General features: G+C 29.0%; 1 protein-coding gene and 1 long non-coding RNA gene across 6 annotated transcripts; one reads left to right on the top strand and one right to left on the bottom strand.

Moving 5' to 3' along the window:
• The first annotated feature begins 1,947 nt into the window (after positions 1–1,947).
• LOC106435247 (DUF21 domain-containing protein At4g14240) lies at positions 1,948–3,270 on the top strand. Of its 2 annotated transcripts, XM_022714727.2 has the most exons (3): positions 1,957–2,305; positions 2,377–2,515; positions 2,643–3,270. In XM_022714727.2, the coding sequence occupies exons 1-3, from the start codon at positions 2,184–2,186 to the stop codon at positions 2,733–2,735; spliced, it is 354 nt and encodes a 117-aa protein (XP_022570448.1). In that variant the 5' UTR covers positions 1,957–2,183; the 3' UTR covers positions 2,736–3,270. The 2 variants fall into 2 exon arrangements, with proteins under 2 accessions (XP_022570449.1, XP_022570448.1); XM_022714728.2 differs by having other exon boundaries at positions 1,948–2,305; positions 2,377–3,270.
• On the bottom strand, positions 2,357–8,489 carry LOC111213071. Of its 4 annotated transcripts, none has more exons than XR_002663215.2 (5): positions 7,733–8,489; positions 7,341–7,656; positions 7,196–7,238; positions 6,546–7,080; positions 2,357–6,475 (listed from the first exon to the last, which is right to left on the bottom strand). It is a non-coding gene; the product is annotated as an uncharacterized LOC111213071 (long non-coding RNA). The 4 variants fall into 4 exon arrangements; XR_002663213.2 differs by having other exon boundaries at positions 2,357–6,863; positions 6,961–7,080; positions 7,733–8,485; XR_002663214.2 differs by having other exon boundaries at positions 2,357–6,863; positions 6,964–7,080; positions 7,733–8,485.
• Positions 8,490–17,850: the final 9,361 nt, after the last annotated feature.

The raw sequence follows: 17,850 nt of genomic DNA, 5'->3' as shown, positions 1-17,850 counted from the left end.
TGTGAATGAGTTGAATGAGGAGGGGTTGTATTTATAGGAAATTGCTTACGGACCTCCGACGACTTTCCGACGAAATTCCGACGGATGTAAAGCAGTCCGTCGGTATTCCGTCGGAATTGTCCAATCTCAAACGGCTATACAACGGTCATATATATTTGTCGGCAACGGTCACATGGTTCGTCGGAATTCCGTCGGAAAATACCGACGGAATTCCGACGACTTTGCTGTTAATCGGAATGTCATCGGAAATTCGTCGGAATATACCGACGAACTTCCGACGACTACAACGGTTACATTTTTTATCGGAATGTCGTCGAAAAGTCGTCGGAAAATTCCGACGAACCATATTTCGTCGGAATTCCGTCGGAAATGGCCGACGGAATTCCGACGACTTAATTTTTTTGGATTTTGTCGGAAATTTGTCAGTATTCCGTCACAAATTTCCGACGACCTTGGTGTCCGTCGGAACCTCCGTCGGAATTCGGTGTGTTTTCTTGTAGTGTCAATTTCATTATCAAAGCTCTCTTATCTTTTGTACAGGCTGGTGTAACTAATGGATGCGATCGAACTACTGGAAATCTGTTGTACACGGTGAGATTTGTTTTGATTAGCGTTTTGAATTTGTATCAATGCTGGAAAGAAACTTATTGATGTGTTATGTGAATCAGGTCGCTTTCAAATCTTCTTCTGCATCGTCCAACATTGTTCAAGTACATTGTTTCCTCCAAGGTTAGCTTATGACGCCTTTATTTATAGTCTCTGCAGCTGGAGTGTTATCCCTCAGTCCTTTATGGGGTTTGGTTCTGTTATGTTGATGGAAAACTGGCAAATAATGTTTTGATTCTCTCTGTGTGATGAATCTGCAGATTAAAACTCTAGCACAATTGGATGCTGCAGTTTTGTTTTTTGACAATCACGCTCCTGAGGACTTCAAGTTAAATGAATTTGAGGAAGCACGTGGTGTTGGTAAGAGCGTTTGGGTCTTACTAGCCGGGATTATATTTATTTCTCAATGCTAGCATGTATAGAGTTTCTGTTTTCTTTATTTAAATGGTGCTTAGAGGTTATATGTTGTTGTGTTTTATGTGAATCTGGAGATGAGATCTTCATTATCTTTTTGGAACAGGGGTTGAAGTTTCTGCATAAGATATTGAGAAAGCAGCCGATGAACTTTTGAAGAGAATAAGAAAACAATAGTGGAGCAGCGCTACCGAACTAATGGTTAGTCTGTGCGCTTTACCTGTTTTTTTTTCTGAGGCATATCATTCTGTGCATTCTCTATATTTTTATTTTCACATAACCAACTTATTATGTTTCTTGGTTGAACTTGATGTATTTGTGTTGTGTAGTGGGTCAATTGCTTAGACATGTCCGGAAAAGTTTGCCATGAGCAGATCCTAAGATTGTAAAGGTGAGCTAACCATTTTAGCACACTGCCTTCTTTGCTAGCCAGAAACGAAATCTTAGTTTTCTTATTTTGTCATATTTTTGTAATAGGACGTCATAGACAGAAAAATGTATGAACTGCTTGGTGTTCTTTGATGGTCATTTCTGTTAACCTGTGTGTAACAAACAAAGTTCACTTGATGAGCAAGAAACTGAATAAAGCTTTTAGGTTATACTAATCTTTGTTTTTTTTGTTTTTTTTAATCTATGTTTAAAATGTTATATTTAAGAATTTAATAAATAAATTTGAAGTTTAATAAAATAATGTTTAATATTTTTTTTTAAGAACTCTTAAATAAGAGATTTGCAATGGACCACACAAATATACCTGTCTCTTAACTAAGTCTCTTAAATCCACTTTTCTGACTAAAAATTATTAAAAAAAGATTAAGAACCCCTTAATGAGTATGTGAGATAATGATGCTCTAAGGGGCGAGAGCATGTTTAATGCAAGCTTTTAGGTGGGTCTCTTAGGTAAATTAAAAGAAAAGAAAAATTGATGAAAACCTAAGGCACGTCTCTTAATTAAGAGAGTTAAGACACGTCTCTTAGGAAGCACGTGTCAAAACATTATTGGGTAGAAGATAGATCTGAGTTTCATCTGTTCTTTCTCTTCCTTCTCTTCCGTCGCTCGTGCGATGTAGATTCTCTTCGAAGAAGAAGCTTTGATCGATCGGTTTCGATCAAAGTCATATTAAAACAATGCTTCACGTCTTGAAAGACTACACAGGCGTCTCATGTTTCCTCGTCCTGTTCGCGGGAATCATGTCTGGTCTGACTTTGGGGCTCATGTCTCTCGGTCTCGTGGTGCTCGAGATTCTCCAACTCAGTGGCACTCCCAACAAGAAGAAACAAGCCAGTAATCATCTCTCCTTCATTGTTCCTATTTTTGTTTTTTTATTTGATCTCATGATGGTGATTTTTCTTTAGCTGTGATATTCCGGGTTGTTCAGAAACAGCATCAGCTTTTAGTGACACTGCTTCTGTGCAATGCTGTTGCAATAGAGATGAGAGGATCATTTGGTTCTTGATCAATTTTATTGTTTCTTTGGAGTTTTCTCTTGATCAAGTATATTTCTTCTGCCTCTCTTTGATTGAAACTCTGTTTTCTTCAAGTCTTACAGAGTACTTAACCAAAGATGCTTCAAGCCTTATAGATTACATAAACAAAGATGCTTTCTTGGTTTCTTGATTAGGAAAATGTCAAGTATCTTCCCGGGATTAAGCTAGGAAGAAACAGTCTGTTACTACTCTACAGGCCATGGCTAAGAGAGCAAAAGCAGAGTTGAAAGGAGGGACTTTGAAGACAGTGAGTGATAAAGGCAATGGAAGCAACTCTGCGAAGAGTCTCACAGGTTCAGAGAAAGCGAAGCACTTAAAGAAGACTGAATTGGTCAAGAAACCATTGCCTAAGATGACAAAGACTCCAGGAAAATCAGTGGTTGAAGTAAAAGAACGTAAAGGACCAGGTTCAAGGGGCTCGCAGGAGATAAAGGATCATGGCCATGTAAAGTTTCTACTCCCCGGTTTTCCTAGAAGCTCACCTAAGACAAAGTAGTCATTCCCTCAAAAGCAAAATTCTAAAAGTAATCAGTTCGCAGGTTATCCGGTAATAAGACCAAAGGCATTACCTTTTAAGTCACCAATGAAAAACACAACTTGTATCTTGATTCTTTAGAGAACTCATTTGTTAAGCAGTTGTATTCCTTGCTTGCGGGAGGAGAGACTCAGACTAAAACTCGTGGTATGCAGTCTAAACATCACTTTGGTGTTTTTGTCTCATTCAGTCACATGTAATCTTGTGAGTTTGAGTTTGTTGATTCATTCAGTGGTTACATACAACAATGAGAAAAGGAACATTAACATACACACACACATGCACATTGAGTTTGAGTTTGTTGATTCATTCAGTGGTTACATACCATTGGAGCTAAGAGAACAAAATTACTTTAACAAGATCTCTTAGCAAAAATTTAGTATTTAAATATTACTTAAGAGATTCATTAGAGTCTTTCCCATTGAACATGCTCAAGTTCCGTAAAAATAAAGCTTTATAAGGGGCAGTCAATTCCGCAAAAAAAAATTCATGATTTACAATAAAGTGTACACCATACTATAGTGTGACATTTATTCACGTATATACATGAGCAGATACAAAAGAAGAGCCGAAAAGGGGTATACATGAGGGTTGCAAGTGAGGTTCAGGCATCACATTGAATACCTTTGATGACGTCATAAGAAAATGAAAACACAGAGAAATTTGTAAAGACATATACGCAAAGGAAAAGCCAATCTTTAATTTGTTGTTATTTTGTGAAGTTGAGAGAGATATGGGCACATATGTGTAATAATATAAACAACACCAGTAATATTAGTAACAAAATATGATAATTTTATAGGAAGTTACAAGTCCGGCTAATATGATTATGGATTTGTTCATCAAACACTCTTGCTTATGTGAACAGTCACATATATGTCAACTGTTTTCCGGTGTAACAATGACTCTTATATTTTAGTCATTTTTTCCTGCTAGATATCTCATACAGTTTACATTTCAGTAACCTTACCAACAGGATATTGGAAGATAAACAATCTCTCTAAGAAATTAAAAGTTGACAAGGAAGATCTACAAGTGGTGTCAAACAATAATTGGTTCTTTGACTTCTTTCTTCCATTTTTAGGCGATGAATTGCATAGGCAGTTAGGTCTTCCATTTCATATAAAACTTTTCTATTGCATGAGCATTTTCCGGCTAAATATTCAATAAAATTATTATATGATCAGGTAACTATAATAATTTTCCGGTAACTATAATAATTTGCACAGCTTCTTTTTAAAATTTATGACACAATTATCCAGAAAACATTTCAGATTCTAAAACTTAAGCTTTTCTTTCAAAAACGCCACACCATTTTAGGTTTTGTAAAGGTTAGTGAATTAATTGATTAACGACACTTTCTTAAACCCTTAGAAATTCCTCAAACTTGATCTTCGTAAAAGACTAGGGGTTTGTCCGCGCTTCGCGCGGAAATGTTCCCGTTAGTATTAGCAAAATTTCTATATTATTTAGTATTTAGTATTCTTTATATAACCTTTGTTATTATATCGTCTAATTTTTATTATTACTATTAGGGATATATATCCTACATCGGGAATTCTAAGGGACATTAAGTAATATATAAATGGTTAGGGCCAATCCACTAATTACTAATTGGTTTTAAGTTGGAAGCCCATAATTAAACCCGAATCTAACATGGTATCAGAGCCCAGATCCTAAATACCCTAAACCCCTAATTAAAATTAAAATTAACCCTTCTGATAAGGTATAAAGATCGTGATTAACTCTTCCAACCGAGTATAAAGGTTGTGTTAAACTCGCTCGACCGAGTATAAATGTCCTAAAATTCTGAGATTTCTGGTCGATAAGAGACATCATCTCGAGGAGAGAGGTATTAGGGATATATATCCCACATCGGAAATTCTAAAGGACATTAAGTAATATATAAAAGGTTAGAGCCAATCCACTAATCACCAATTGATTTTAGGTTGGAAGCCCATAATTAAACCCGAATCTAACAATTACCGACTCTTTCAATTGTATTTGTGTAAAGGAAACAAATGTTATTTCTTGCATGTGTTTGGCCATTTTTTTCTACACTATTGTTGAATAAGAGTAACATGTCATCTTTGCTACTTGAATTTCGTTTTTGGAATTATTTTTGTGTCCATTTTGTTTAAATTCATGCCATTTAACGTCTGTTCTAATTGTTTTCTCTTCATGTTCTTATATGTTGTATAAATTTTTTATATTGATTAATTATAAAAAAATAATACTATATGTGCTGTGATTTTAAACTTATATAACTTTGTTTTGTTGTTTTTTTTTTGCTTAACAACTTAGTTTTGTTCGTTTATTATCATTAATACACACTTTTTAATTTGTTTGTAGTATTAGCAGATGGTAGATCTGTTTTCTATGTTGTTGCGATTGTATATTATTGTTGTTTCCATATTCTTTAGTGTCACCAAAAGCCTTGTAACTCTCACTCATTGTTGTTATGATTATTTGATGCATCTTCAACATTGATCTCTTTCTGTTTTGTTTTGATTCCATATGAAATTCTCTAAATATGTTTTCCGAACCTCCATATCTCTCATTTATAACATTATTATTATGCTAGATAGATTATTGCTACACAAACATGCCATTTGTTTTAGAAATTGTGTTATTGTTTTGAAAACACCATCGGATTCTTTTGATGTAGTGAGTTTCAATGTTAATCTTTGAGAGACATCTTGCCAAGACTGTTATATATTGTCTTTGATGAATGTGATGTGTGTACAATTGGTTATTTTCAAAAAAAATATCTAGTTTAATGATCAAAAACAGTTTTTTGTTTGAAGTAAATTTTTTTTAGTTGTATTTATTTGATGAATGGAAAGTGTATAAGTTGTCATATTTTTCAACACTATATATTTTATTGTTTTACTCTATTAATTTATTATTTTCTTGTTATATTGCTTTGGTTTTTATTTTTATTTCATTTTGATTTTTTAGTAGGAATATCTTTAATTTTAATTTTTCTTGTTGTTCCGTAAATGAATTAATGATTGATTGTGAAAGTATAATAGATATATTGTTTATTAGTTGTCTGGAAACTGTTTATTATATTTAGTTATGTTGAATTGATATAAAATTTCTTTTCTAATAATTTGTGCCTTAATTCCTCAATGAACAGATGAAGAGAATATAACCGAGGTTATCAAGCAAGCCGCTAAAGACAGTTTTGGAGCTGGTGCGTTTGTGATTCTCATGACCAGTCATGTACTCATGTCACTATCATAGTCGCTAGCCAGTGCTTATCCTGCGGCAAGGATCTAAACCCCGATGGTTCCAGTCTTCCAGAGCTTGTGCCATCATGCTTATCCTCATTTACTGGTATCAATTCCGATAGCTATGAAATGGTGATTACATTCTCTCTTCCCCCTCCCCCTTTTAATGAAGCATACTCTCCTTTTGCCTTGATTCCTGCAACATATTTCTTTCTTGTCTTCGTAACTTGTTATGTGACCGGAGGATCAAATATTATCAGACATACATTCCACGATGGCAAGACTGTGGAGCCCACCGCAAGCAGCTGACCATTTTCCTTACTTCTTTCTGGCGTTATTAAAGCTTCTTTCAGGTGGTGAAATATAAAAACAACTCCAATGGCTGTCCAGGTGTTACATTCCTTCCATAACCGTCTGCCATGATCTCCTCTACCAATCTGATCACAAAGATAATGATAGGAAAATGACTCTTTACTTATGAAGTAAACCTTAAAGCACATTTCTTGGGTTTCAAGAGAGCAGTCGATAATATTTTGCCATCTCTTTTCAAAGCAACGGAATGTGTTCAGCCGCAAGAAACGTATCTGTAAAAAGGTTATTGATCATTAAAGGTTAACGCTTCTTTACATGAATGAGATCCTCTTTTAGAGATCTAAAGATAATTAAAGTTTAAGGCTTTACAACATGCAGGATATCTTTGTCAGGGAGAAGATTAACTCTCTGTGGAACTATTTTGCTGATCTTGTCATTGTCACCTAACCCGAGTCTTCCGTGTTCTCTCTTCCCCAACCGTCCACCTAGCTAAAAATTAAATGACCAAACAAATAACTATTCTTGATCAAAAGGAGGATCTAGCACATGGTGAGAATGAGAAGGAAATAAACTTTGAGAACACTTTTTAATATCTCTCCTTTACCAGTTAAAGAAGTTGAATGCAAGCCACCCACATCAATATCAACCTAAAAGTGAGTTTAAAGAGAGATAAGTTGACAACAGAGTCCCCTTTTGAAGGTTTTAGTGAGTAGAAAATGAATCAATAAAAGGAAGAGAAAGAAACAAACCAAAGTGAGATCATCGACATCGAGGCCTTGGACTTGGACATGATGAGGGGTTGTGCGAAGAGCCTCCCATCTTATTCAAGAGCCACATTACAAAATGCTCCGACAGAGGACCTTGAACACTGGAACAAATATTTGTTTTCTTCAGTAGAGAGGAAATCAAAATCGAACATTCAAGTAGTAGCCAAATAATGCACCAAATGCCTTTTTGTGAGTTTTAATTTTAATCTATACATGTCATGGGGATGTCACGGATGACCCCAAGTCCACACATAACCTTCGCGTATCAAACTATAGAGTGAGTACCACCTGCAGCAATCTATTAAGAAGATAAAACCTCAGATGGTTTTTTATTTTGTGGCAATGCAGAGAGGTTTAGAAAATGCGGTCGTTACCTGTCGGATCATAGTTACCGGGTACAACGCTTAGGTATCACAATATCTCTTCGCACAGGACCCATCTCGCCTCCCAAAACCTCAGCAAATGAACCTCTGCAATGTTGGAGCAGCGCCCATCTTTCAAATCGGCAAGGAAGATAAAGGAATTCACAATCGCAGTAATCGGTAAGTAGAATAGACTATTCTTATTAATCTCATCGAAGCTGTGTTGTTCATGGCTCAAATTGAGGATATTTATAGTCGAAGCTTGAGTCGGTTACTTTGGGGATGCTATGAAATCGATTGAATGATGCAGAGTGGAAGAGTAGGTTAATTACGCAGAAGCTGGGCGCAAAATAGGAATTAATCCGCCGTTATGGAGAAGGAAACGTAAAGACATTCGTCGATCACAATTTCAGGAAGTTTCGTCGGAGACGCTAATGTCTAGGGCAAAGTGACGAAGGGACAAACATCATTAATGGGCCTGGAATCTAAAAGTCCAACCGAAATCATTAAGACGAAACGCAACGTATAAGTATTAGATGCCATCTTTTCTTTCCTTTTCGTTTGTTTCGAGAAAGAGATAGATCAATTCCCATTTTTTCTTTTTCTATTGATGTCATCAAACGCCCTATGGAGAGGAAAAAACCTCCTTTTATTGTATAAGACTAGGGATTAACCCGGGCTACGCCCGAGATTTTTATTTTTTTCTAATTTAAGCTGTTAAATTATTTATATTTAGGTTATGATATATATTTATATAAATGTTAAGATGCATGTCATAATTAAAATTTATTTTAAAATTTTAACACGTTAAATTAACATATTTTTTACTATTTAAATATTTTTTTGTAACTTTGTTGGCTATCTAGTCATCATATTTAGCAAAACTATATGTTGAGTGTTGGAATAAATGTTTTAGATATTTAATTAAACTGCAGAGTATTTTCGGATCGACCACATGCTCAACAATCGATCGATCCATAAAAACATGGTCGATCTCCTTGGCCAGGTAAGTACAAATTTAGCAAAAATATTTTGATTTTTAAATATTAAGTATATAACTATTCTTTTGAATATTGTTTTTTTGAATTGTATATTTTGATTAAATTATTGTATTATAATGTGTATGTAAATATTTTTGTGATGTTTGAATTTGTGCTGTTAGTATACTTAACCTAGATGATATTGATGTTTAACAATTTATTTTTTTCTGAAAATAGAAAATAATGATATATCAAAACGTATCTAATACTTGTTAAATGATAGTATAATGTAAATTACATCCATTATTTGAAAATAACCATTTGTTGTTTTTATTTTTTTTAAATCAGAAATTATTTTTATTTAAAAACATTATTCATATATAATATAATAGTTTAAGTTTGGAAGATTAATCTATATATATAAATTATGTATATTTTTAAAAAAATAATTTAAGATATTATATATTGCGTAACTGAATAAAAGCTGAATTTCTTATCTTGAAAATGAAATATTTATATTTTTGTCTTCATGTTATACTCACCAATCCAGCATTGATATTTATAACTCAGTATGTTTTTTAAAAAAACTTAGTTTTAAGTAATAAATGAATTTAATAAATTAAATTCATCACCTATAATGTTCTGTAAACTATATTTGAAAACTCTCTAAAATTTTATTTTAAGCATAATATTACTATTATTTAATTTAATTTATTTTAAGCATAATATATGCTAAACCAACTTAAATTATATTTACAATAGGACCATCCGAAACCTGTTAATAAACCAAAAACAATACTAAACCAACATGAACCAATACCTGATTCGGCGAGGAAATGAGTGTTTCGGGATAAACGCTTGAATGGTTATTAACTGTAATGGTTTGATCATGAAAGAGTTAGTATGAATATTAACAATAAAATTATGGATTAGATTAATTTAAATTTGTAAGAATACCTTTGAGTCTATGAAAACCAATTCAATTCCCATGAATAAGTTTGGCTTTTGGAAGTTGCGGGTTTCCCAACAATGAATTCACCTAACAAAAAGTTCGCTGTTATAAAAAATCTCTTTCATGGTCATTAAAGGTTTTTGGGACGGCAAGAGTTGATGATGGAACCATTTTTTTGTTCGAGTACTTTGAAGTTTTCCTTGATAGTGTGAGGTTGATGTTAATGGAATAATGAATTTTATAGGGACTTTCTTGATGTAAAACTATACATTTTTATTTTTTTTGTTTAATGTGGTATTTCCATTTTTATATAATTTACTACCATTTAAAGATAGATGTACATTTTAAGATAGATGTTTAAATCTTAATGTACTTTTTCCATTTTTTAAAATGTTTATTTACATTTCTTATATTTTTTATTTACGTAATATTTATATTTTATATTTTAAAATAGATATTTAAATCTTAATGTACTTTTTCCATTTTTTTAAATTGTGTATTTACTTATATTATATATTTTACATTTTAAGATAGATGTTTAATGCTTAATGAACTTTTTCCATTTTTTTTAAAGAAATTGTGTATTTACTTATCATTATATATATAATTCATATATTATATATTTACATTATTTACTTATTATTTATTTTCCTGTATATGTATTTCCATTTCTTGACTTTTTATTTACTTAATATCTCTATTTTATATTTTAAGATATATGTTTGAATCTTAATGTACATTTTCCATTTTATTTAAATTGTATATTTTCATTTGTTATACTTTCTATTTACGTAATATCTATATTTTAAATTTTAAGATATATTTTAAAATCTTAATGTAATTTTCCATTTTTAAATTGCGTATTACTTATATTATATATTTACTTATTATTTATTTTTCTTTATATTGTGTATTTCTATTTCTTATACTTTCTATTTACTAATAATCTTATATTTTAAGATAGATTTACATTTTAAGATAGATGTTTAAATACTAATGTACTTTTTCCATTTTTTAAATTATGTATTTTCTTTTCTTATACTTTCTATTTGCGTAATATCTATATTTTACATTTTAAGATAGATGTTTAAATATTAATAAAAATTTTCCATTGTTTTTAAGTTGTGTATTTCTTTTTCTTATATTTTCTATTTACTTAACATCTATATTTTACATTTTAAGATAGATGTTTAATATTTAATGTACTCTTTCCATATTTTAAAAATTGTGCATTAACTTATTATTGTATATATATAATTCATATATTTATATATTTATAATATTTACTTATTATATATTTTTCTATATATTGAGTATTTATCTTTCTTATACTTTATATTTAGTTAATATCTATATTTTATATTTTAAGATATCTATATTTTATATTTTAAGATAGATGTTTAAATCTTATTGTTTTTTTCCATTTTAATGTAAAACGGCAATGTTTAATAGAAGAACTTGGACAAATAGTCAAATATTTATATTTATGTTTTTTTTCTTTTTTTTATAAAATGGTAATGTTACATTATGGAGATAAGCCTTTTTTTAGTGAAAAATGGTAATCTTACATATGTTTAATGTAGTTTTTCCATTTTTTTATGTTGTATGTTTACATATTATTGTTATTTTTAAATGTAAAATGGTAATCTTACATATGTTTAATGTAGTATTTCCATTTTTTATGTTGTATGTTTACATATTATTTATTATTTTCGAAATTATATATAATGTTTTTTTTTACAAAATAGTAATGTTACATTATGGAGATAAGCCGTCTTTTTTTTAGTGAAAAATGGTAATCTTAGATATGTTTAATGTAGTTTTTCCATTTTTTATGTTGTATGTTTACATATTATTTTTTAAAAATAAAAATGTAAAACGGTAATCTTGCATATGTTTAATGTAGTATTTTCATTTTTTATGTTGTATGTTTACATATATTTATTATTTTCGAAATTATATATAATGTTTTTTTTTTATAAAACGGTAATGTTACATTATGGAGATAAGCCGTCTTTTTTTTAAGTGAAAAATGGTAATTTTACATATGTTTAATGTAGTTTTTCTATTTTTTATGCTGTATGTTTACATATTATTTATAGTTTTCGGAATTTAGTAATATTAAAATATAAAACTATATTTTATGTCACATGTAATCTTTCGGGAGAAATTTTTTTTTGCTGATGAGGACGCTCTATGAAGCATCAAAAGGTCCCTTTTATTAATAAGGATATGTAATTTTCCATTTTTAAATTGTGTATCTACTTATATTATATATTTACTTATTATTTATTTTTCTTTACATTGTGTATTTCTATTTCTTATACTTTCTATTTACTAATAATTTTATATTTTAAGATAGATTTACATTTTAAGATAGATGTTTAAATACTAATGTACTTTTTCCATTTTTTAAATTGTGTATTTCCTTTTCTTATACTTTTTATTTGCGTAATATCTATATTTTACATTTTGAAATAGATGTTTAAATATTAATATACTTTTTTCATTGTTTTTAAATTGTGTATTTCTTTTTCTTATACTTTCTATTTACTTAATATCTATATTTTACATTTTAAGATAGATGTTTAATATTTAATGTACTCTTTTCATATTATAAAAATTGTGCATTTACTTTTTATTGTATATATAATTCATATATTGATATATTTATAATATTTACTTATTATTTATTTTTCTATATATTGAGTATTTCTCTTTCTTATACTTTATATTTAGTTAATATCTATATTTTATATTTTAAGATAGATGTTTAAATCTTAAAACTTCTCCCGAAAGATGACACGTGGCATAAAATATAGTTTTACATTTTAATATTACTAATTTTAACATTATGGAGATAAGCCTTTTTTAAAGTGAAAAATAGTAATTTTACATATGTTTAATGTAGTTTTTCTATTTTGTATGTTGTATGTTTACATATTATTTTTTAAAAATAAAAATGTAAAATGGTAATCTTACATATGTTTAATGTAGTATTTTCATTTTTTATGTTGTATGTTTACATATATTTATTATTTTCGAAATTATATATAATGTTTTTTGTTTTTTGTTTTATAAAACGGTAATGTTACATTATGGATATAAGCCGTCTTTTTCTTTTAAGTGAAAAATTGTAATTTTACATATGTTTAATATAGTTTTTCCATTTTTGATGCTGTATGTTTGCATATTATTTATAATTTTCGAAAATTAGTAATATTAAAATGTATAACTATATTTTATGCCACGTGTCATCTTTCGGGATATTTTTTTTTTTGCTGATGTAGACGCTCTATGGAGCCTCAAAAGGTCCCTTTTATTAGTATAGACTAGGAGTTAATCCGCGCTACGCGCGGAGCTATTTTGATTTTTAAATGTTAACTATATAGTTATTCATTTGGACGTTGTATTCTGAACAACAACAAAATTCTAAATTGTATGTTTGTGTGAATAGTAATTTCTTTAGAAAAAAACAGAAAACTATACATTTTTCATATAGATGTTTCATATAGTTTTCCGTTTTTTATATTATATATTTAATTATTATTTAAATTTTCTTAATTTGTAGGGCAACTTTTTCAAATTGTCGTTTTTAAGTTTTTGTCACAAAATAGTCATCAATAAGGAAATGACCAAAATAACCCATTTTATTTTGAAAATTTTAATATTTTTTTTTATTTTTCAAACTTTGAAATCATATCCGCAAAACTCCACCCCATAACTCTAAACCCTAAGTCTAGTATATTTAACCTTATAGCATAGATGTATTTTAACTCTTTGATAAATGTTTAATTCAGATAAATGTTTAATTTAGTTTTTCTATTTTTTATATTGTATATTTACTTACTGTTTATCTTCTCTTATTTTGTATAGTTATTTATTATAAATTTCTTGCTTTTATATCATAATATTACGATATATATTTAATATAATATTTTATTTCTTATATACTATATTTACTTATATTTATTTTTTCTTATATTTTATATTTACTTATTATAGTATATAACATTTCTATATGATTAATATTACTAACAAAAATATTAAAATATTACATAATATTAAATTATAAATCTATTATAATATTAGAATAAAAATTAAATATCATAATAATATTTCTTATTATTTATTTTTATACTAATATTTTTATGTCTTTTTTTTTACATCAATCATCTACAAACTCATGCTGACTCTGTAAACCAAACCGGTAACTCTGTCCATGTGAACGACGAAAGACGGTTGTTTCCTACCACTGCGTGCTAAGCTATCCACCTTTTGATTTTCTGTCTGAGGTACATGAATGATCTCTGAGTTTAGAAAGCTTCTTTTCAGTAGTTTAATGTCTTCCTGATAATTGTCAAACGCTGGCCATTCTTCTGGTTCCGAAACCATCTTTATCAATTGAGAACAATCTGTCGCAAATGTGAATTGAGATTACCGTAAATTTCTCATGCATTTCATTGCCCATATTAGCGCTTCTACCTCCGAATAAAGAAGTGAAAGACTTGTCCGGACATTTCGTGCCCCTAGCAATCCATCAAAACCCGCTAAAGTGATGTACCAGCCTTGTCCTGAGAATTGTTCCTTATCTTTCCATGAGCAATCTATGAAACACCATTTTTCTGGTATTGTTGGTACAATTCTTTCATGTACTTGATTTGCAACCCTCTGATTATTTGTTACATGTGCCTCCGCCCTAAGTGTTGATTCTAATTCCGGTAGTTTAAGCGTATCTCTTGGATCAACATCCAAATTGCTAAAAACTTTGTTGTTTCGACCTTTCCAAATATACCATAATATCCACGCAAATTGGTTATCCTCCATTTTTGGATTAACTCTCCGAAAAAGATGATCCATATTTTTATATGAATTATAAAAATACTTGTATATTTACTTATAGTCTATATTTACTAATTATTTATTTTACTATACATTTTCCAGATAGATGTTTAATTTAGTTTTTCCAGTTCTAATATTGTATATATACTTATTTTGTATTTTTCCTTATACTGTATATTTACTTATTCTAATATTACGGTAGATGTTTAATATAATACTTGTATTTCTTATATAGTATATTTACTTATAATTTATTTTTCTTATATTTTATATTTACTTATTTTAATATTATAATTGATGTTTAGTGTAATATTTTTATAATGTAAATTTACATTTATTTATTTAACTCTACATTTTTCAGATATATGTTTAATTTAGTTTATTCATTTTTATATTGTGTATTTACTTAATGTTTATCTTTTCCTATTTTTTTATTTTTATATCAATGATAATATTACGATATATATTTAATGTAATATTTTTATTTCTTATATACTATATTTACTTATTATTTATTTTTCTTATCTTTCATATTTACTTATTCTATTAATAAGATAATATTTTATACGATAATGTTTAGTATAATATTTTGATTTCTTATATTTTGTATTTAGTTATTATTTTATAGATGTTTAATTTAGTTTTTCATTTCTCAATTGTATATTTACTTATTCTAATTTTTTTTGGTTTTTATATCAAATGATAATTTTATGATAGATGTTTAATGTAATATTTCTATTTATTATATTGTATATTTACTTATTATTTATTTTTCCTTATATCGTATATTTACTTATTTTTGTTTAATGCAATGTTTCTTTTTCTTATATTGTTTATTTACTTATTATATATTTTTCTTATATCAAAAATTTACTTATTATTTATTTTCTATTTTTAAATAATAATGCCACATGTCATATTTTGGGAGAATTTTTTTAGCTAATGTGGACGCTCTATGGAGCCTCAAACGGTCTCTTTTTATTAGTATAGTTATTCCATTTTTTATATTGTGTATTTACTTAATGTTTATATTTTCTTATTTTTTATTTTTATATCAATGATAATATTACGATATATATTTAATGTAATATTTTTATTTCTTATATAATATTTTTACTTATTATTTATTTTTCTTATCTTTTATATTTACTTATTCTATTAATAAGATAATGTTTAATACGATAATGTTTAGTATAATATTTCGATTTCTTATATTTTGTATTTAGTTATTATTTTATAGATGTTTAATTTAATTTTTCATTTCTCAATTGTATATTTACTTATTCTAATTTTTTTTGTTTTTATATCAAATGATAATATTATGATAGATGTTTAATGTAATATTTCTATTTATTATATTGTATATTTGCTTATTATTTATTTTTCCTTATATTGTATATTTACTTATTATTGTTTAATGCAATGTTTCTATTTCTTATATTGTTTATTTACTTATCAGATATTTTTCCTTATATTGCAAATTTACTTATTATTTATTATTTTCTATTTTTTAAATAATAATGTCACATGTCATATTTTGGGAGAATTTTTTTCGCTGATGTGGACGCTTTATGGAGCCTCAAAAGGTCCATTTTATTAGTATAGTTTTTCCATTTTTTATATTGTGTATTTACTTAATGTTTATCTTTTCTTATTTTTTAATTTTATATCAATGATAATATTACTATATATATTTAATGTAATATTTTTATTTCTTATATACTATGTTTACTTATTATTTATTTTTCTAATCTTTTATATTTACTTATTCTATTAATAAGATAATGTTTAATACAATAATGTTTAGTATAATATTTCGATTTTTTATATTTTGTATTTAGTTATTATTTTATAGATGTTTAATTTAGTTTTTCATTTCTCAATTGTATATTTATTTATTCTAATTTGTTTTTGTTTTTATATCAAATGATAATATTATGATAGATGTTTAATGTAATATTTCTATTTATTATATTGTATATTTAATTATTATTTATTTTTCCTTATATTGTATATTTACTTATTATTGTTTAATGCAATGTTTCTATTTCTTATATTGTTTATTTACTTATTATATATTTTTACTTATATTGCAAATTTACTTATTATTTATTATTTCATATTTTGGGAGAAATTTTTTCCCGCTGATGTAGACGCTCTATGGAGCCTCAAAAGGTCCCTTTTATTAGTATAGATTTGGAAGTTCAAAAGTTTATTGGGTAATTTTCTGTAGAATGACCTAACATATCATATTCTCCTCTAGTTTTCTCTGGCCAACATTTAAATTTAGTTTGGGTTTTCAATTGAGCCTTAAAATCTGAGAAGTATTTGTTTTGGTTTGTTCAAAGCTTAACACATAACAACATTACAAAACCTTTCCACCAAATTATGTCCGTTTCAACCTTCAAAGGGATCATCTCCATAGGAGAAGGAACAGAAGTCAAGGTATGGTCTGATTCTGGATCTCCATCTCCTCTCTTGTAATTCCTTTTGGACCCCTCAAGGAAGATGATAGTGATCTATATGTATGGGTTTTAATCAATCGAGAAACCTGCGATTGAAACACGAAGATCATTAACAAAACGTTGCAAGACTTTTCTGATGATATTCTTGCGCTAAAGCCAAGCAAGACAGGGGCAAGAGATTCTTACATCTGGTATCTAGTAACTGATATTTACTCAGCGAAATCAGGATAGCCGCTCCTATTGCGACCCAGGAGCCTGATCTAGACAGCGGATTACTACCGAGACTCCTTCAATTGGTACATATCAGTATGGTCGATCTCCACCGCTCCAAAACTGCAGCTATTTCTATGGAAAGCAATTCAAGGCGCACTGCCCACGGGATATAACCTTCAGAAGAGAGGGATGCTGCAGAACACCACTTGCGGACATTGTGGTCTGACTGAAACAACTGAGCACATCCTTCTCCACTGTTCCTTCGCCAAACAGGTTTGGAGTTTGATCCCCCTGACTTCTGAATTCAATCCAGACATGTTTTCCTCCTTCACTTTAGCTGTTGCAGACATATCTTCCTCGATCTGCCTAGCGCCGTGTGGTATTCCAGGAGACCTCTTCTCGTGGGTGTGTTGGAACTTATGGATTGCCAGAAACAAACTCTTTTTTAAAGCGCGTCTTGCATTCGTGCAAACCACTGCTACAAAGACCCTGGCTGGTGCGATAGAATGGACGCATGCTCAAGATCCCCACGTAGCTACACCGAAGAATACTCTGATCCCAGTAAGACCTCAGTTGATTCCAGTCGGTACAGTGACATGCAACACTGACGCAAATTGGAAGAAGAAAACTTCAGTTGCGGGTCTCGCCTGGATCTTCGACTCCTCGCCTCCGTTGATC

This window comes from Brassica napus, chromosome C1 (assembly GCF_020379485.1).
Source record: "Brassica napus cultivar Da-Ae chromosome C1, Da-Ae, whole genome shotgun sequence".
Classification (NCBI taxonomy): Eukaryota; Viridiplantae; Streptophyta; class Magnoliopsida; order Brassicales; family Brassicaceae; genus Brassica; species Brassica napus.
This window is presented reverse-complemented; position numbering and strand designations above follow the sequence as displayed.